The sequence below is a fragment of the Haliotis cracherodii genome, unplaced genomic scaffold, assembly GCF_022045235.1.
Source record: "Haliotis cracherodii isolate W230 unplaced genomic scaffold, xgHalCrac1.p SCAF_6, whole genome shotgun sequence".
Taxonomy (NCBI): Eukaryota; Metazoa; Mollusca; class Gastropoda; order Lepetellida; family Haliotidae; genus Haliotis; species Haliotis cracherodii.
In genome coordinates, this window is record NW_027266319.1 from 26,614,003 (window position 1) to 26,635,376 (window position 21,374).

A 21,374-nucleotide genomic window follows, 5' to 3' on the forward strand; every position below is an offset into this window, starting at 1 on the left:
GGTGACCTTATAGGGCGAAAATAGCGTTACGACTGTCGCAAGTCAATATGCAAGTGATTTTGTTATTATGACATTGATAGCGTCCAGAATGTGTTGAAAGGGTTCCCTTTCAGAAGCGATATATACTAAAACACTGTTTGTGGTCGTAGCACAAAGCTTGCGAAAGATACATTCATAGCTCTGGCGTTGCATTTAGACACAATAGTCGCTTTAAGTTGCGTAAAGGCGCTGAAGTTACGACAGTCGCAGCGCTGACATTGCGTTAAGACTCGGATGATACGACAGCAGTACCACCAAAGGTGCGTTCAGACACGAGAATTACGACAGTCGTGGCACTTAAACAGCGTTAAGACTCAGGAGATGCAACAGTCGTAGCACTTAAGCAGCGTTAAGACTCAGGAGATGCCACAGTCGTAGCACTGATGTTGTGGTAAAACACGGGAGTTACGACAGTCGTAGCACTGACGTTGCGTTAAGACACAGGAGACGCAACAATGCTTATGTCGCAACAAGGAACAGTAGGCGTTCGAAGATTGTGTTACAATAACGGTAGCGATCTAAAACAGTGCTTAAGTGCAAATCGATAGTTATTAAACAAAGGCCATCGAGGAAAGAGATAGTCTATCAAGGCACTCTCTTTTAAATAACGATACTGCCTTCAGCGCAATTATGTGTGTGTCTGTCTGTGTGTGTGTGTGTGTGTGTGTGTGTGTGTGTGTGTGCCTTTCTCTGCCTCCAGTATTCCAGGCAATATCCATATGGGGTGGTGGATTGATGGGTGCATTAAGTTTGATCAAAACGGACCAGACAACCTCAATCGCTCTACTGCAGTCCCATGTACACTACTCCGTGTTTACACAATCGCCGTGTAAGCCTGTTGACATAACCTTATTAGCTATGCCGTCAGAAAGCAGGGCCCCCACAACGTGCATTCGTAGCTCAAGAACAACCTTGAACTTGACAAAATGAGCAAAGTCACTGGTGCATTGTGGGTCACCGCGCATCACGTTCTCTGCGTGTAGACCTTGGTAGATGGAGAAAACTCACAAGAGCTGATGAATAGTATTATTTATTTAAATGAGAATTATTTGCTCTCTATAGATCTCTACACATTCCCAAATATTATTGTAAGTTCCCCAATACCCATACATTTGGCAAGACTACTTTCCAGCAACAGCACTAAAAACCCTCAAAATTTATGAAAACAAACCCTATATACTCAAGAATGAGTTGAAAAACCCTTCATCCTGATGTTAATATAAACGTGCAAAATATGTATACAATGTCTTAAATTGTTCTTTGTTTATTTATCTAATGTTAACTATATATTATAGTTTTGTACCACCGTGGGTGGATTTGAGTAAATAAATGAATCTGAAACTGTGTTCTGTAAGCCTGATCTAACTTATAAACGGTGACAAAAAAGGATTATATTTTGTTGTTAAAACGAAACACAGCAATAAATCAATTTTCTACTTTGTTGTCAACACGCGACGCTGGATCATTAAATTTGCCAAGTAGTTTCAGTCACTATGTCCAGAGAGAAACTCACATAATTAGCAACACGCCGATGTCTATAAGCTATACACTGTTAAAGTATAATTGTCGTGTAAACTTGTTGATATAGTCTCATAAACAGGGATGTTAGAATGTAGGGCACCTACAGCCTGCTTGCGCAGCTCAAAAGCAATTTTGAACTTGACAACGCCGAACGCCAGATTAGAATATCAGAAAGCCCAAAAGCCGAACACCGATTCTGCCGTGAATGCAGTGAACCGTGAATGCATACCGTCTTACGATATAAACGAGGCATACCTAAAAGCATTAGTAGGAATTCGTTTTATGATAAAAAAGATTTATACAGAAAGTGAGTGAGTGAGTGAGTGAGTTGGGTGGAGTTAACGGTGGTAACAATAATTTGTTCCAAGCACCTACGGTATTCGGTATTAACATCAACAGTTTAAATCATAAGTCCAAAGCACGAGAATCTGATGGCACACAAGTTTAGTAGCGTGTATGGCCACCATGTGCGTTGACGACTGCTACACAACGCCTCCGCATGGACCTTGTGATGCTTGTGAACACATGATTGGGAAGACAACGCCATTATGCTGCAAAATGGTGCCAAGATCTTGCAAATTCCTTGGTTGGTTCTGGAGAGTGCGCAGACTTCGGCCAAGAGTATCCCAGACGTGTTCGATGGGATGGAGGTCGGAAGACCTCGACGGCCAGTCCATGACTTTGACTCCCGCATTCTGAAGGAAATTCCTTGTCAAAATTGCTGTGTGGGTACTGGCATTGTCATGTTGGAAGATTAAACCGGGTCCACGTGCTGCCATAAAAGGCAGAAGTTCTGGTCCCAGTACCTGGTCGCGGTAAGCAGCAGCGTTGAGGTTGCCACGGATGACAAGAAGCCTGGAACGTGCATTGCCACAGAAAGCACCCCACACCATGACACTTCCGCCTCGAAATATGTCAACTTCCTGTACACAACACTGGGCGTAATGTTCATGACGGCGCCTACACACCCTCGCCCTACCATCAGCAAATCGAAGTTTAAGTCGGGATTCATCACTAAAGACGATTTGATTCCAATTCCTCTGAGTCCATCGTAAGTGTCGCTGTGCCCACAATTGACGTTAAAGTCTGTGTAATTGAGTCAGAATCGGCCCGCAGTATGGCCGTCGTGCTTGAAGGTGAGCAGTTCTCAGACAGTTTCGAACAGTTTGCGCACTCAGTCTGTTAATGACTGCTAACAAGTATGGCTGAAAACACGTGCGGTATTATGGCCACGTGACCAGTTGCACGTGAAAAACCACTTTTGCCACTATAGTGCTGTGCACATGATTTTGATCGATTCACCTGCAAAAAACGGGTGTTATCTGAAGACAATACGTGGCCATTACTGTTTAAATACACAATAAGGGCCCACAATGATAACTGGTCAAAATGTTAAAATTTTAGGATTGTGAACTTTTTAATTTAGTTCAGTATACATTTATACGAGGAACCGTACAAGGTATTGAGCCAAAATGTTGTGGAGAGAAGACTTGCTGATTGTAGTCATCTCAGTTATCGGTATATAGGAAAAGCACAAGGTGAAGATCAGCTACCATCAATAACGCGAATGTCCCCCGTTGAAATCGATAGCTGCCTGCCATCTCATGCCATTGGAAGAGGCGAGTATGCGAATCATATCCTGGGGAATGGTAGCCCACTCGGTCTGCAACGCAAAAGTCAACTGCTGCAACTGGGGTTGTGGTTGACGTCGGCGTAGCCGTCTATCCAATTCATCCCACAGGTGCTCTATCGGGATCAAATCCGGGGATCTGGAGGGCCAGGGGAGAACATCACGTTGTTGTTGTGTAGACAGGCTCTTGTGATCCGTGCTGTATGTGGTCGAGCGTTGTCCTGCTGGAATACACCGTTGCCGTTGGCTGCAATTTGGAGGACGTGTAGTAGGAGAATTTTGTTGATGCATCATTGAGCCGTAAGATTGCCCTGGATATGGACCAAACCTATCCTGCCATGATGAGAGATCCACTTCATAACGCAGTATCCGGCGTAACATTTCCCCCGACGTCTGTAGACTCGTGCTCTTCCATCCCCTCGATGGAGGAGAAATCTTGATTCGTTGCTGAACCAGACATCTCTCCATCGCGATTGAGGTCACTGCCTGTGTTGAAGACACCAATGCAGTCGTTGTTGACAGTGGTGTCGACTCAATATGACACGTCGAAGAGGACGTCTTGCTCGTAGACCTGCTGCTCTTAAACGGTTCCGTACGGTCTGGTCGGAGATTCTGCGCAGTCCGGGTATTTTGGGTGCGGTTGAGGTGGCTGTGGTCGTTCTTTCACGTAGGTGGCGCAGTCGGATGTAGCCATCTTGGGCGGGGATAGTTAATCTTGGTCGTTACACTGAAAACCCTGGCTACAGCTGATCGGGATTCACCTGACTTCAAGCGGCCTATGACGTTGATTTCTTTGCACTATTAATCTTGGCATGTTGTTAAACTGTCACTGTTCGATTGACGCAGATGCCAGGCATTTTAATACTGTTCATAGTGCTGCTGGAGTAAACTCCAGATTCCGACGCACATAGTTCGTAACACACGACTGCCGTTTTTGAAACAGGTTATTACATGCTTAACAGATCAAAGTGTTCACTGTGTAGAGTTCAAGGGCTTGCTAGTTTTGTCAGTTTGCAATCGATTTCGAGGAGGGGTACGACAAGGATTGGCTTCTCACATTGTAAGAAAAAATGTGACACCAGTGGCCTAAAATCACGAGCAACGATCCACGTCATCCGAGCACCCTGTACCGCAGTCAGTCATGCCGACCGCTTCTTGTTGTTATCGGCTCTTGCTAGGACCTCTGTCCAAAATTATCTCCGTTGATCGTGTGTTCGAATCCAAGGTTTACCATTATTCAAAACTGTCCTTGATGTGTACCAAAGTGATAAATGTGAACGATCTAAGTCTAGCTTTCCTATCGCATTAAGTCATCACACCGTTGGGTTAACGATTTATCCCATTCACTCAATCACAGTATTGCGTGACGATAGCACGCTTTAAGCACCAGACCAGCCCAGCACCATCTTAATGCCTGGTTTTAGCTGGTCGATGCTGGGAACGTAGACGACCCAGTCTTTCTCTATCGCGTGTTGTTTGTGGAGTTAATATTGTGTTACCGGCAAACCACTGCTAACTGAACAAACTAAACAAACAAACTTATAACTTAGTAATAGTGACGTTAACTTATTTCATTAAATACAAACAAGTACATCGTTGGTTAAAAATTAAACACCATGTGCCACTGAAACACATGTCGTACTCTTACCTGAAGACGTAACTCTCTGTGGATGCCTTCTTCTGAACCAGCGCCAGTTTCAAGAAACGGACTGGAAACCTTTTCGATTTGAACAAAAATTAGCCAACACAAATTTCATGTTCTAAGAGTCCTTTTTCCAGTATTCATAGTTACGGTTTTCTAAGACTTGACTGACTGCGGCTCAGGGTTCAGGGATGTTCACATTTATCACTTTGGTACACATCAAGGACAATTTTGAATAATAGTAAACCTTGGATTCGAACACACGATCAACGGAGATAATTTTGGACAGAGGTCCTAGCAAGAGCCGATAACAATAAGAAGCGGCCGGCATGACTGACTGCGGTACAGGGTGCTCGGATGACGTGGATCGTTGCTCGTGATTTTAGGCCACTGGTTTCACATTTTTCTTACAACGTGAGAAGTCTATCCTTGCTGTTCCCCTCCTCGAAATCGATTGCATATTGGTAAAACCAGCAACCCTTTGAACTCTACACAGTGAAATCTTTGCTCTGTTAAGCATGTAATAACCTGTTTCAAAAACGTCAGTCGTATGTTACGAACTATATACGGCGGAATCTGGCGTTAACAGTTAATATCGCAGCTCCGTTGCTGCCTCAGATACTTTGTAGTTAGCGGAATAAACCGAGTGGATCCGAGTGCATGGTGACGGATCTGGCGTGTTCAGTTATATATAACTTCATTGCCGCCATAAGTGCTTTAAGTTAGCGGAATAAGCCGAGTGGGTCCGATTGCAGGATGGCGGATCTGGAGTTAATATCATAACTCCATTTCTGCTTAAAGTTCTATGTAATTAGCGGAATAAACCGAGTGGATCCGAGTGCAGGGTGGTGGATCTGGCGTTTACAGTTAAAATCGCATCTCCATTGCTGCCTCAACTACCATGTAGTTCGCGGAATAAGCCGAGTGGATCCGAGTGCAGGGTGACGGATATGACGTGAACAGTAAATATCGCAACTCCATTGCTGCCTCAACTACTATGTAGTTAGTGGAATAAGCCGCATCGTGAGTAGACTCACTGAATGTAAGTTGAGAATCTCGGGATCTGTTTAAATTAATTGCATTTCTGTTTTTCATTTTTAGTATTTGTACTCTTTCTGAATAAATCGTTTATATCATAAAGCGTATTTCTACTAATGCATTTCGGTATGCCTCGTTTATATCATAAAACGGTATGCATTCACGGCTAATCCTTCGATTTGGCGTTCGCGGTATCAACATCAGAATCGGTGTTCGGCTTTCGGGGACTATCAGATATTCTAATCCGGCGTTCCCGGCCCACAGCCGTCAGAATGTATGCTCCCTGCAGTCATTGGTGCGTTGAGGCTCATTTGAAACATGTTTACGACAAAATGTATATCAGCGTGTATTATCCTAAGAACATAAACGTGTTGAAGTAAGTGCTTTGGGCATTAAGAGAAATATGGATAAGATGTATAACATATTGAAATGGGGCGGTGGGGTATCCTAGTGGTTAAAGCGTTCGCTCGTCACGTCCTGTTCAAAAGACTATGTCAACAAGTTTTAACGACAATTGTATGTTTTACAGTGTATAGCAGCAACACGCAACGCGCGGTGACCCACAATGCACCAGTGACTTTGCTCATTTTGTCAAGTTCCAGGTTGTTCTTGAGCTATGAATGCACGTTGTGCATTCTGACCGCACAGTTATTGAGGCTATGTCAACAGGCTTATACGGCGATTGTGCATCTGTTTAATATTCAATTAAAGGGGCGCTGATCTACAGCAATTCCCCGGGACTGGCTGTTGCCTTTGTTATTGTTTTTCCCAGTGAGTACCCGGATGACATAGCAGAAATCTAGACTAGTTCGCGACCTGTGCTGCGCCATTCGTAAGTGCATCTGTCGCTTTTATTGATAATGTAAGGGCGCATAGGCATTGATCAACAAACTGAAATATAGTTTAGTCTTGAAAATAATAACGACATGTAGGTATCTTTGCAAAGGTAATGGTGACGCAGTGAATTGCGGCACCTTTGACTACTGGGCCACCTGATACGAGCCAGTACCAATCACTGGATTGTCTGGTCCAGACTCGATTATTTACAGACCGCCATCATATAACTGGAATATTGCTGAGTGCGGCGTTAAACAATAAACAAACAAACAAACAAACAAGTGAACATCCGGGCTAGAATAGGTATTAAGCAACCCATCCTTGTCGTAAGAGGCGACTATCGGGATCGAGTGGTTAGGCTCGCTGCCTTGATTGCAGCATGTCAATGTATCCCCATTGCGTATATCGATACTTATTATCTCAATACCTGGATCGTCTAGACTCGATTCGATTATTTACAGACCGCCGTCAAAAAACTAAAAACACGTAAATTGAGTGAGTGAGTATGGTTTCAAACGGCTTGTACAATATTCCATATCGTGGCGTGGATGTGGAATCCGATCATTCGGCGTGACGAGCGAACACATTAATCACAAGCCTTACAGAACACGTTGAGAACGTGATGCACGGTGACCCAGAATGCACCAGTGACCTTGAACATTTTTACCAAGTTCAAGTTTGTGCTTGAGCTGTGAAAGCACGTTGTTGGGGCCCTGCATTCTGACAGCCTCCTTATTTGGGCTTCGTCAGGCGTAGACTGCGATGGTGTATCTGTTTATTTAAAGCATTAAGAACACGAATCACAAGCTTCAAAACACAACGTCGTGTACATTGGACTAGGGTGGTCGGTCAGCCTGGTGGTTAAACGTTCGCTCATCACGCCGAAAACCAGGGTTCGATTCCCGACATGGGTACATTGTGTGAAGCCCATTTCTGGTGTTCCGCCGTGATATTGCTGGAATATTGCTAAGAACGGCGTAAAATCAAACTCACTCACACATTAGACTAAAGTAGAGCGACAGAGTATGTTTGGTCCGCTGTGACACAACTTTATATTCAACCCATGTGGATATTACATCACACGCATGCGTAAAACCATGGGAGCGTCGGTGTTTTATTCCATCTGTGTACAACCTCAACACTAGTCCATGTAATATGTTTTCCATCGAGTAGAACTCTTGTAAACTGTGGATAGTTATGGTAGTGAGATTTCTTTGTTTACCTCACATAAAGAAACGAAAGCAAACCTTACTGAAAGTCTCTAAACTTTAGGCAAACCGGAATTATGACGTTAACAATGATCTCAGGGGCTCCCAGGGACAGAGTGATGGCCTAGTGGTTAGTGCTTTCAGTTTTTTCATTTCATTTTAGTTTTTGATCTTTTCGTTTTGGTTTTGACATTTCCGTTTCAGACATCTTCGCTTTACATTTCAGCGACTCAATAGCTACTTGAATGTACATTTCCATGTTTTCGGTTGTTTTTATACATGATTTATCACACATTTTTATGACAAATTGTGTTAATTAGCAAAAGGTTACGATAAAAAGTAAGTGAAACATCAAAATATTGAAAAACAGACTCCATGTCCCTTATGGGCCACTGTAAAAGAACAGACTCCATGTCCCTTATGGGCCACTGTAAAAAACAGACTCCATGTCCCTTATGGGCCACTGTAAAAATACAGACTCCATGTCTCTTATGGGCCACTGTAAAAAACAGACTCCATGTCCCTTATGGGCCACTGTAAAAAAACAGACTCCATGTCCCTTATGGGCCACTGTAAAAAACAGACTCCATGTCCCTTATGGGCCACCGTAGTTTACTGCTCAAATAGTGATGTAGACTTTGTCCGTGGTTATATTTGTACAGTCTTCTCCACCAGAAACCACGCCCCCTTCTATTTCATAGTGAATGAATACTGTCAATCAGGAATGTTTCGCAAGCATGGTTTATTTTGAGTACTCCGAAATATGGGAGTCCTACTCATGCACCCCCAATGGTTTCTACTGAAGGTGAAGGTTCACTGACCTGAGCCGATCACGTACCACATGATGACGTAGCACATTTAAGAATGTGTATGATGATATGAACTATATTGGGGCCGACCGATAGAATGTCTGTACAAACAACAAATCACGTTTCAAGATCACCCAAGAGTAGTTTGATGATGGTTAGATGACAACCTTGGGTAAAAACCAAAGTCACCAGGCATTTTACAAGAAAGTTTTCTTTCATACATGCATAACAATTCTCCAGATAAAATGTTTGATAAACTATCATTCTGTAAAATATGAATTTACCTTTCATCCTCGTTAAGGTCGTTAAAAGTTAGGTACACAATTACGTGGATAAATTCATCTCTCCAGTCAGAACAAAAAGGAAAGGAAATTAAAAAATGCCTCTCATCTTCATCAGTGCGGACATTATAGATACTAAAACAATGTGGACAAATTCTTAACTTGTTGCCATTAATATTATTAGAATCATTCCATAATTCTTTTCTCCAGTTATCGTCATGTTGGTTAATAATACATTCTTGAATTTATTCAGTCTTCTTTCTTTTTGAAAAAGTAGATTCTAAAATATGATTAACAACATACAAATTGACCATTTATTTCACCTTACAAAACCAAGATATTACTATATTGTTGGACCAGCTAAATTGTTTACAGCATTATTCTATCATATGCTGTTGGTGTTCGTACTAGACAAAAATTCTGAAAACGCTTGTGTGCATATTTACAATAGATGAGTCGAGCCCTATGCCGCCATTAACAACGAGAGTAGAGGTATTTTTACTCACTCCAAGGAACAAAATGGCATGCCTAGTATTGCAGGGTAGTAATCGCTTTGTATACACCCCACATTGCTGCTCTATAAAAGTTTCATGCAAATTGATAATAACCTGATAACACATTCCTCCTGTCGTGTCAAATCTCGTAAATATTGATGATAATGCAAGACTGTCTAAAATACTCATTTAATCATAATCCTTGATATTTTTACATATTACATATTTGAATGTGATATCACCACAAGTGAAATGATAATTGGATCTTGTTACAGATGGGCACGTAAAATGCACTATATTTGTCTTTTTCCTGTTTTTGATAGATGCTAACGTTTACACCATTCATTTAAAACGCTGAGCATGAATTGTAGCGACGCTTCATCAGGTTAAAATAGTGCAATATCATCGACAAATAATAGCATTGACAGCATGACACCACCCATTTGATTACATCAGTTAAGTTTATTTGTATCAGCAACCAGACCGTTAATGTACATGGAGAATATAGGGATTTTATAGCATCAAGCAATTTACTTTTTAAGTCAAAGGCTTCGCAGTTTGAACAAGAGACAGAGTCGAAATGCTTTTTTAGAATCAACAAAACTAACAATAGTTGACTTTTTTGTTTTTCTGTTCTGAATCAATGTCGATAAAACATATAGCACCCTTTCTCGTCAAACATGCTCAATTTGGCATATATACTGTCGTCGTCAAATATCTCTACAAAATATGTTTCAGGAACAGTGTTTGAGTGATTTTTAGATTTTATGTAAATGTGTTGATTTGATTTATTATATAACCACGAGATGCAATCTGATATTTTCATCGGACAGTTTTTTAAAGGAACAAAATGGCTTATATTTCGGTGTCGTTTAATAACTACACACAATAAATGCATAATGCAGAGATCATGAAATAGGTTTCGAATCACACAAATTTATCTGTATATAATAATTATAATAATCATGATAATGATAATAATAATAATAATGATAATAATAATAAAAGGTTGTTTGTACCGAAATGGGAAAAAAACCCGATTCGTCCCAGAGCGAACGGTATCTGAGGTTGCAAGCTAAGTTACTTTATGTTATAAGTGTTAAGGTCGCAAGGTTAATGGTTAATCATGGTTTGATCTCAGTGACTTATTTGGTCGAAAAGTATCCACAAGATCGTATGACAAAAATGTGTGAATTTTCAGGGCTTCTAAATTCTCTGTAAGAGTTTTCTTTCAAAATTAAACGACCAGTTCCGAATGGAAAAAAAGACCGAGCCATAACATTGTTGAGGATATTATGAATATCATGTCGTTTCAACATCCAAAAGGGAGTACCGTCCAGGGAAAATTTGTATTCTGCGTGTGCTTTCGTATTATAATCGGCATTTACGAATCGAGGTGGTAAAGAAATGCAGTGAGGTAGCAGTGTACATTGGAACAAAGTAGAGCAACTGAGGTTGTTTCCACAAAACTTAATGCACCCATACATTAACCCAGACGGTTATTTCCTCACACGCATGCCGGGTGGAACTGTTGTAAGCTGTGGGTAGTTTTTTTTATAAAGCTGGCATATGATTGGCTCCTACGCATCCTTCATTTAGATTGGTCGGACAAATGTAGGGTATATCTTCAATAATGCACGTTTTAGAATTCACAAATGAAATACGTGACGACCGTGTTACCAAAGGTCACAACTGTTTGAGGTGAATGCTTTACGAAAACAACCGAGAGCGAGGTCGGAAACACCCGGATTCATAGCTATATAAGTTTACGTTCGAGTGAATTAGTCGATACCCGTTCAAGGTGTTTCTTGCCACAGGTCTGCATGAGGCTAGCCTTGATTAGGTAAGGCGTTATTCATATTTTATGACTCTCCACTTTATATTAAAATATCATGAAACTATTATCACGGGTGTGACACGCTATGCATGTCTGTTAAATGTCTGAACTCTCAAAAGAGATTATATAAGTTGAAAAGATGCCCAATTTATACATGTCAAGTGTTGTTCGTGACCGTGTATAATTTTCTATTTCCTGTCGGCAAATGTCAGAGGACTCACTGCCAATTTCATCTCAGCGAAACTAAGCGGATTAAATTAGACATAATCACTTTTAAATGTCAGCGTTCGTTACCGTGTACAGATCAGGTCTCCCCATGTTCAATCTAGCACCCCATGTAACGATGCAAGACTCACACGTTTAAATCTAATCACAGGTTCATCATGGGTATGTGGTCGGCATTTCGATTTGTCATAAATAGCTCTACACCTTAGACACTATTAAACAGAACCGACCAAATGTCAATTTTCCTAGTCACCATTAACTTAGCTTGGTTTACTCGTATGTTTTTATGTTAATATTGTACCATGTTCTTTGTAAGTCCTGGCCGTACAATGTAAAATATCCCAAATTTAATGTGAAACACCTGAAAAATCGTTATTTTACTTGACGTTTCACCTGACATTTCACTTCACGTTTCACCTTACATTTAACCTACCATTTCACCAGACATTTCACCCGAAATTTCGCAAGACTTTTCATCTGACATTTTACCAGACATTTTACCTGACATTTCACCTGATATTTCACCTGAAATTTCACCCGAAATTTCGCAAGATTTTTCACCTGACTTTTCATATGACATTTCACCTGATATTTCACCTGACATTTTACATGAATTTTCTCCAGATATTTCACTTGACGTTTAACCTTAAATTTCACCTGAAAATTCACCAGATATTTCACTTAACGATTCACCTAACAATTCACCAGATATTTCACCCGACATTTCAGCAGACATTTTACATGACATTTCCCAATATATTTCACCAGATTTTTTACCTGACATTTCACCAGACCTTCACCTAACATTTCACCAGATATTTCACCTAACAACTTCACCAGACATTTCACTTGACATTTTACTTGAAATTTCACAAGTTATTTCAACTAACATTTCAGCAGACATTTCCCCAGAAGTTCTCCTGACATTTCACCTGAAATTTCTCCAGACATTTCACCAGATATTTCACCTAACATTCCATCTGACATTTCACCATTACTTGACATAGTCTGACATGTTATATTTCGTTTTAATTTGTGAAAAAGGATTTGAAAATCTTGGATCAGTTTTCATCCTAATTAAACCCCAGTACAGTATCAATCTTCAAATATTATCGACTTTAATTATGCCTGCGTCCACAACACGGTGAATGGTCAAGAATCGTCCTGATCCTAATTCGAAACAGCTTCGACCAATACTATACGTTTCATTCTGATATGGATGGGAAGCCTAATGTGATGCATGTTTTCCAAGACGTTTACCATGTTCATACCCACAAGCACAGGCATGGTGCTGACAAGCCAGTAACATGGAGAACCTCAGAATGAATCCTTAAACTCAGCTAATTACGGCACCTTAGGCGACTTGCCCTCTAACACTTCAAGCCAGACACTTGAATCCTACTATTAACAAGAACGTTTACAACTGAATCCACGTGACGAACTTAGAGATTATCTCTCGCTAGCTGACATATTTTGCTATGAATATGCCGGATTTCTTTTGAACAGATACATATCGAATTAAGGGATAAATAGAAAAATATACTCAAATATGTGATTTACTGGTATCTGTCTCCTGTGAAGACTGTCCTTCGTCCCCGCCAACGCTCGGGATTTTTCCGCAATTCCCTGTATGGTGCTGGCTACTCTTATATTGCCGTTTGTTATTGTTTACACCAGTCCATGGCAACTAGTGGATAACTGTATGAGAAAGACATGCATTGTCAAGTGTCTTTTTGTTTAACGTGAAATGTGTTTTATACTCGGTGTGTCTATTTTTAAGAGGTCTTGACTGGTATGGTCCCCGTTGTTTTGCAGGATGAGGTGTGTCCGAGCAGTCACGTGTCTTCTGCTGTCAATCATTTCAGCGAGGGGCGTGGTTTCAGAATGCCTGATGACAGATGACGAGTGCGTATTTCACCTCACCATTAAACACCGCCTGACCATGATGAAAGACAACATGGCTGTTTTCCCTTCTGGTCGGAAATTGTATAAGTATGACGTCACTAACACGTCAGAAGCAACCCCTATGACACCGGATGGAATAATCCAAGCCGACGGCTATGAGCCACAGCGCTTGGTCACAGTTGCTAACGGCACCATGCCTGGACCCGCCATTGTCGTCTATGAAGATCAAACGGTCATTGTCCATGTTAAAAATGAGCTTTATAACGAGGGCGTATCAATGCATTGGCACGGTCTTCATCAAAAAGGCACCCCGTTTATGGACGGAGTATCGTTCATTACCCAGTGTCCAATTCTTCCGGGTCAGTCGTTCACCTACAAGTTCAAGGCTAAACCCAAGGGCACCTTCTGGTATCATTCTCACAATGCCAATCAGAGGACCATGGGCCTTCAAGGTCCGCTGATTATCAAAGAGAAGAAAGCATCGACGATGGATGAAATGATAATGGTGCTACAAGACTGGAACCACGACGACTCAACGACCGTGCACTTAAAGATGGATTTCGGTGGATTCGAGGAACGAAAACCTCTTAATACAACAGATGCTCTCGATGGCTCCCATTTCAGCCGGTATTTCATGACAAGTGGTCTTATCAACGGCAAGGGCCGTCTCTATGATAAGTTCGGGCGTCATAATGACGCACCGCTATCTATTTTCACAGTGAGACCAAATCAACTGTACAGGTTCCGGGTCATCGCCGCTGGCCACCTCTACCCATTCCGGGTGTCCGTGCACGGTCACGAACTGACCATTGTGGCGTCCGACGGGTATGACCTGCGTCCAGAAGTCGCAGAGTCCTTCATCATCAACCCTGGTGAGAGAATCGACTTCATCCTTAACACCACGAACGTAGTGGACAACTACTGGATTCGGGCACAGACTCTCGAGGAAGGTGTGGACCACAAAGCTGAAGCCATCCTCAGATACGAAGGAGCGCCTGATGCAGAACCAACTTCATTCAGGAGAACATGCTCGGAAGCTGATCCGTGTCGCGTCATCAACAGCCCTTTCACTTACTACCCAATAGTTAACACTGAAACAGTCAGGTTCGACCAACTCAAATCTTTGTCTAATGATGACCCTGCTCCTCCGGTGACCTCTGGGAAGTTCAAAGAACACTTCCTCAACTTTGCTTTCCCCGGCTATACACATTACCCAGGTCAAGTCAATGGACATAAATTCAAGATGCCTCATGTCGCGGGTCTGACCCAAATGAATGAGATTGATACATCATGCGACAAAGTAGACTGCGGGTTTAACAAGACCTGTCACTGTACATACACCCTCAACCTTACGTACGGAGACACTGTTCAGATGGTCTTTCTCAACATGGGCAACGGGAAGGGTTGGTCTCATCCGATTCATCTCCACGGCCATTCCTTCTACGTGCTTAAGATGGGCTATGCCATACAAAATAGCTCCACTTATCAAATCGAAGGAAGTAACATGGACATAAGCTGTAACGGGGATCCTTTTTGTAATGCTCCTACATTTGAAAACTCATCGTGGACGGGGGATAACATACCTGGCCTGGAGCTGAAGAACCCACCGCGGAAGGATACCATTATAGTGCCAACTGGTGGTTATGTGGTTGTGAGAATCCGCGCTGACAACCCTGGGCTGTGGTTCATGCATTGCCACATTGAGATGCACAACGCTGACGGGATGGCGATGATGATCAACGAGGCTCAGGACAAACATCCTGCTCCGCCAAAGAACTGGCCCCGATGCTCGGGATTTGGTCCGGAAGTGATATATGAGCCAAAGACAGATGGATCAGACAAAAACAATGAAGCAGACAAGACAAAATCCAACCTAAGTAAGTTCAGATCACGTCCCTACCAGATGAATCAGCTCACTTTTAACATAAGACTAAGAAGTTCTTGCCCTGATGTTGCCTTAAGTCCAAACTTCCACAGTGTCTAAGCACAAACTCATTTTTTAAAGTTTTTGAGAATATTGTTTATTATTGTCCCGAATTCTGAAATATGCTGTTATTAAACTAGAATTTGACCTTCGGTACTGCTCTGGTATGCGAAGCAAACCTTTACGTATTATTCAGGGATAGATTCAGTGGGGAACCAGCATGGCGTGTTATGATTTAAATTGAGCATCAGCATATCGTGTTCTGTATTTCAGTGGTGTATCAGTATGACGTGTTCTGTGTTTCAGTGGTGTATCCGCGTGGCGTTTTCTGTGTTCCAGTGGTGTATCAGTATAACGTGTTCTGTGTTTCAGTGATGCAGTATGGCGTGTTCTGTATTTCAGTGATACAGTATGACAAGTTCTGTGTTTCAGTGGTACAGTATGACGTGTTCTGTGTTTCAGTGGTGTATCAGTATGACGTATTCTGTGTTTCAGTGGTGTATCAGTATGACGTGTTCTGTGTTGCAGTCGTGTAACAGCGTGGCGTTTTCGATGTTTCAGTGGTGTATCAGTATGACGTGTTCTGTGTTTCAGTGGTGTATCAGCGTGGCGTTTTCGATGTTTCAGTGGTGTATCAGTATGACGTGTTCTATGTTTCAGTGGTGTATCAGTATGACGTGTTCTGTGTTTCAGTGGTGTATCAGTATGACGTATTCTGTGTTTCAGTGGTGTATCAGTATGACGTTTTCTGTGTTTCAGTGGTGTATCAGTATGACGTGTTCTGTGTTTCAGTGGTGTATCAGCGTGGCGTTTTCGATGTTTCAGTAGTGTATCAGTATGACGTGTTCTATGTTTCAGTGGTGTATCAGTATGACGTGTTCTGTGTTTCAGTGGTGTATCAGTATGACGTATTCTGTGTTTCAGTGGTGTATCAGTATGACGTGTTCTGTGTTGCAGTCGTGTAACAGCGTGGCGTTTTCTGTGTTTCAGTGGTGTATCAGTATGACGTATTCTGTGTTTCAGTGGTGTATCAGTATGACGTGTTCTGTGTTGCAGTCGTGTAACAGCGTGGCGTTTTCGATGTTTCAGTGGTGTATCAGTATGACGTGTTCTGTGTTTCAGTGGTGTATCAGCGTGGCGTTTTCGATGTTTCAGTGATGTATCAGTATGACGTGTTCTATGTTTCAGTGGTGTATCAGTATGACGTGTTCTGTGTTTCAGTGGTGTATCAGTATGACGTATTCTGTGTTTCAGTGGTGTATCAGTATGACGTGTTCTGTGTTTCAGTGGTGTATCAGTATGACGTGTTCTGTGTTTCAGTGGTGTATCAGCGTGGCGTTTTCGATGTTTCAGTGGTGTATCAGTATGACGTGTTCTATGTTTCAGTGGTGTATCAGTATGACGTGTTCTGTGTTTCAGTGGTGTATCAGTATGACGTATTCTGTGTTTCAGTGGTGTATCAGTATGACGTGTTCTGTGTTTCAGTGGTGTATCAGCGAGGCGTTTTCTGTGTTTCAGTGGTGTATCAGTATGACGTGTTCTGTGTTGCAGTCGTGTAACAGTATGACGTGTTCTGTGTTTCAGTGGTGTATCAGTATGACGTGTTCTGTGTTTCAGTGGTGTATCAGTATGACGTGTTCTGTGTTTCTGTGGTGTATCAGTATGACGTGTTCTGTGTTTCAGTGGTGTATCAGTATGACGTGTTCTGTGTTGCAGTCGTGTAACAGTATGACGTGTTCTGTGTTTCAGTGGTGTATCAGTATGACGTGTTCTGTGTTTCAGTCGTGTAACAGTATGACGTGTTTGAGTTTCAGTGGTGTATCAGTCAGACGTGTTCTGTGTTTCAGTGATGTATCAGTATGACGTATTCTATGTTTCAGTGGTGTATCAGTATGACGTGTTCTGTGTTTCAGTGGTGTATCAGTATGACGTGTTCTGTGTTTCAGTGGTGTATCAGTATGACGTGTTCTGTGTTTCAGCGGTGAATCAGTATGACGTGTTCTGTGTTTCAGTGGTGTATCAGTATGACGTGTTCTGTGTTTCAGTGGTGTATCAGTATGACGTGTTCTGTGTTTCTGTGGTGTATCAACATGTCATATTCTATGTTTCAGTGGTACAGCATGACGTGTTCTGGACTGTGGTTGGCTGCCTGATCGGGGTGTGCGCCCTGCAGTTCCTCATCCTGCTGTGCATGTGCTGCCGGCGATGCGAGGGGTCGGGCCGGGAGAAATACAGCATGGACAACACCCCTGACCCCAAAGTAAACCACGCCTTTGATAATATAGAGGGCGACCTGAACAGTAAACAAAAATTTTGATTCATATTGACAGAGATTTGAATATTTATGCAATGTTGAATTTAATGAAACCATCTGTACATTATTAATTAATTTTAAAAACTTTTTAAGAAATCATTGACGAATCAACGACATTATCATATTGGTCAGTCGGGAGTTAATCAAGGACCAGTACTGTGCATGGAGGCTAAATGTCACTGGTGTGGCGGCATTGGCTGTGTGAAAACCTGCAATTAGTTTGTTGATTGGGATCAGTTGATCAAAGATTTGATGTAAGTGGCCATTTCCTTCCGTATTATTGCAATTATTTTTAATATTCGAATGTAATATTAATTGTTGTTGACTCTAGCTACATGCAGTAAAACTGCTGCTCTAAGGAGGGTCCACATAAACTTAAGGGGCATTCACACAGTACAACTAGTTGTATACAATTTGTTGCATGCAACAAATTGTATACAACTAGTTGTACCGTGTGAATGCCCCTTTAGATGGAAAACTCCAACATTCTGCCACTTGAATCTCTATCACACGATGTGCGTACTGTAAAATTGGTCAAGCCGTGTTCACGTGTCTGGAATAGTGGAGTGAGTCATTGCAGTAGAACAGAAGACGAGCGTGTGGATCAATCAATCCATCGTCAGTACTTCACGGTATACACTTGATCATGAGCCAATACACATACGGCCTGGTTCTTGAGAGAGGGATACCTGAGTGTGGCCAATCGGCGCTCAGATTACACCGGCATTATTATATTGTGCCGCAGTCATCTACTCCACACATTGTTTCAATATCAGGCTATGGTAGGGCTCGCTCACAGTTCGTGCACGGAGTATCGCTCAATTGACTTTTGTGAGTTATACAAGACCACGTTTCACGAGCTGACTCAATACAGACACGCGCATTGCAGTCGTGTGTATTCACGGCTGATGGAGTTCTGACTTCCTTGGTCCTTGTGCACTTTGTATATTTACCTGTATAAAAATCACTTATTTTTTTATAAAACCATTTTACAGAACACATGATTCCTGTTTGTGATTTACCCAAGGAAGACATTAACTGTTGTTATGGCAACGCCCTTATATTATCTCGACTATGTGCTTCAGTGGTTAGCCCGATGCTCCACTGTAACTTGTTTGTACGAAGGGAACGGATGGCAGAGTTGTGTCCCTTGTATGCGAATAGTTGCGCCCTTTAGCTTGATGGGTCACTAAACATTGGGACCAGTAAAGATCCGGGTTAGAATTGGCCTTCAGCAACTCATGCTTGCCGTAAAAAGCGACTATGCTTGTCGTAAGAGGCGACTAAGGGGGGTCGGGGGCTCAGGCTCGCTGACTTCGCTGATGCATGTCATCGTATCCCAATGCGTGGATCGATGCTCATGGTGTCAGTCACTGGATTGTCGGGTCCAGAGTCCAGACCGCCGCCGTCATATAGCTGGAATATTGCTGAGTGTGACGTAAACAACAACAACCTAACATTGGGTTCTACGTGACAATGTTTGGCCTGAAAGTATTTTCCGCGTGATGATTCAAGGTAAGTCTTGGACCCCAGGACGGCGTGGATCGTTCCTCACAACATCAATCACTGGATTATTAACAGACTGTCGTCATATATCAGGAATGTTGCCGAGTGCGGCGTTAGACAATTAAACAAAAGTGACATTTTCCATATTCAAAAGAAATCTCTGCCAAAAGCAGAGTCGACTGTACAATTTCGACTATATCATGAGCATGTGTTTATGAATCACTATCAAACAGTGATGATACCAGGAGCGGGCGAGAAGGTGAGTGTATCCGGCACCCGTCACAAACACATACAACGGCAAGTCAATTGTTTACCTGAAAAACCACGGGAACATTTGGTACAAGTCAAATTAGGGAATTGCATCGGACATCATTCTTGTCACTGATGTCAAATTTGGAAGGTTCTCGACATATCTACCATAAAACGTTTTGAAACTTAACTGAGGCCTTGGATGTTGTAACCTTTATCAAACAGCTTTTGGACAAGAGTCGTATGACGTTCCTTGAAATCTTGGTTGAAAGAGCATGCTCGATTTTACTTGAAAAGTTGTGAAATGTAGACACCAAGTGCTGGAACTGCAAGAATGTTGTTCGACATAATGGGGAGTCAACTATTAAACAAGAGGCGCTGTGTTCTTTATCGAATCTAGAGTGAGATTCGAGCTCCATACATCGATCCTATAACTACTTTTAGGGGATACGTGCAACATTTGATGCGACCGATCTGTGATCACAGTTTTTTCAAACGAGTTTGACAATTTCAATATGTCCATGAGAGAGGTGGTTTGCGAAAACCGCTGTTTGATTGGCATTTTTTAAAGTTGGTAAGTAACAGTTAAGATAACTAGCAGAAGCAGTTCAATTCCACCGGCACAAGTCCTCAATCAACAAGGATTCATCGTCCCATCTGCCTACAATGAAACATAAAACAATAGAACATTGCAGCTATAATCATCTCTAATTAATCCCATCAACACTATATTCGTACCCCGACATGTACAGTTGGCTTCTTTCTGTTGTCACCATATAAATCAACAATATCCTTTGACGTTGTTAATCCCTTTCATGCATACCCTTATGCTGTTTTTGTTCATCCTTATTAGATGTATATAAGTCTATACTGTGGTCCGCCTACGTGGTCTAGTGGTAGAGCGTCCGCCCGGAGAGCGGTCCGGCGTCCGGGGTCGATCCCGGGCTGCGTCATACCAAAAGACGTAAAAAGATGATACTTGTTGTTACCCTGTCTGGCGCTCGGCATTAAGGGGCTAAAAAGGACTGGTTGTATCGGAGTCAGTATACTATGTCTGAGTGGGGTATTTATGTCAAACTGCGGCATGGTATCTCAGTGTGCTAGCACATCGACATCTGTCCGGACAAGCAGCCATACACACACATACTTATGCACACGTGCATACACGTCGATATATAAGTGCAATAATCTTGGACGCGACGTTAAACCCCATTTCACCTCACCTATACTACACCCCGCTTGACAAATAGACGTTGTCTGAAGCGCTCGTAAAACATCACGAACTCTCTCTCGCTTATGACCCTGTCACACTACAACGTAAAGCAGTAATGTATGGCGACGTATGAAAAGTTTTGACAAGACGCCGGCAACGCTGAAACACGCTATGGATAAGTTAGGTGTAAGTTGCATACGTTAAAGGCACGCTGGTATACGTTGTAGTACGCCGAGGCTTAAAAACATTTTTGTGCATGCACAAAATATTCGGTGTATGGGAACGAATAGAGGTATGAATTATACGCTTGGCACGCTCGACATTTACATGTTACCCATACGGTCCGTATTAGGCACCTTTCCCATACGCTGAGCGCGCTAGTCATACGTTACTCATACGCTGGGCATACGCTGGCCATACGTTGAACACGCCAGACACACGCGGGCAATACACTTTTATACGCTTATCATAATTTATGTATAAGTCAACTAATACGTTAGACATGCGTTGCATATATGGTGGACTCGTTATGTATACGCTATGGATACGCCAAAATCATACGAAAGCTCGACGTATTACTGCATACTAACTGTCTTTTGCACGGTAGGTGCACGCTACTCTGAAACGTTGTATTATGACAGGGCCTTTACTTCACTCTAGCCTGACAACGGTATAAGAATAAGTTTATTCGGTATCCAATTC

The 21,374-nt window shown here is 42.2% G+C and overlaps 1 protein-coding gene across 1 annotated transcript; it reads left to right on the top strand.

Moving 5' to 3' along the window:
* The first annotated feature begins 13,377 nt into the window (after nucleotides 1–13,377).
* Nucleotides 13,378–18,065, top strand: LOC139445263 (uncharacterized). The gene is made up of 2 exons (XM_071226404.1): nucleotides 13,378–15,343; nucleotides 17,502–18,065. The coding sequence occupies exons 1-2, from the start codon at nucleotides 13,378–13,380 to the stop codon at nucleotides 17,705–17,707; spliced, it is 2,172 nt and encodes a 723-aa protein (XP_071082505.1). The 3' UTR covers nucleotides 17,708–18,065.
* Nucleotides 18,066–21,374: the final 3,309 nt, after the last annotated feature.

What these genes read in the sequence shown, in the direction of transcription:
- LOC139445263 (XM_071226404.1), top strand. Translation starts at nt 13,378, where the DNA reads ATGAGGTGTGTCCGAGCAGTCACGTGTCTTCTGCTGTCAATCATTTCA. An exon ending in CAAGACAAAATCCAACCTAA is followed by an intron (nt 15,344 to 17,501) that starts GTAAGTTCAGAT and finishes TCTATGTTTCAG; the next exon opens with TGGTACAGCATGACGTGTTC.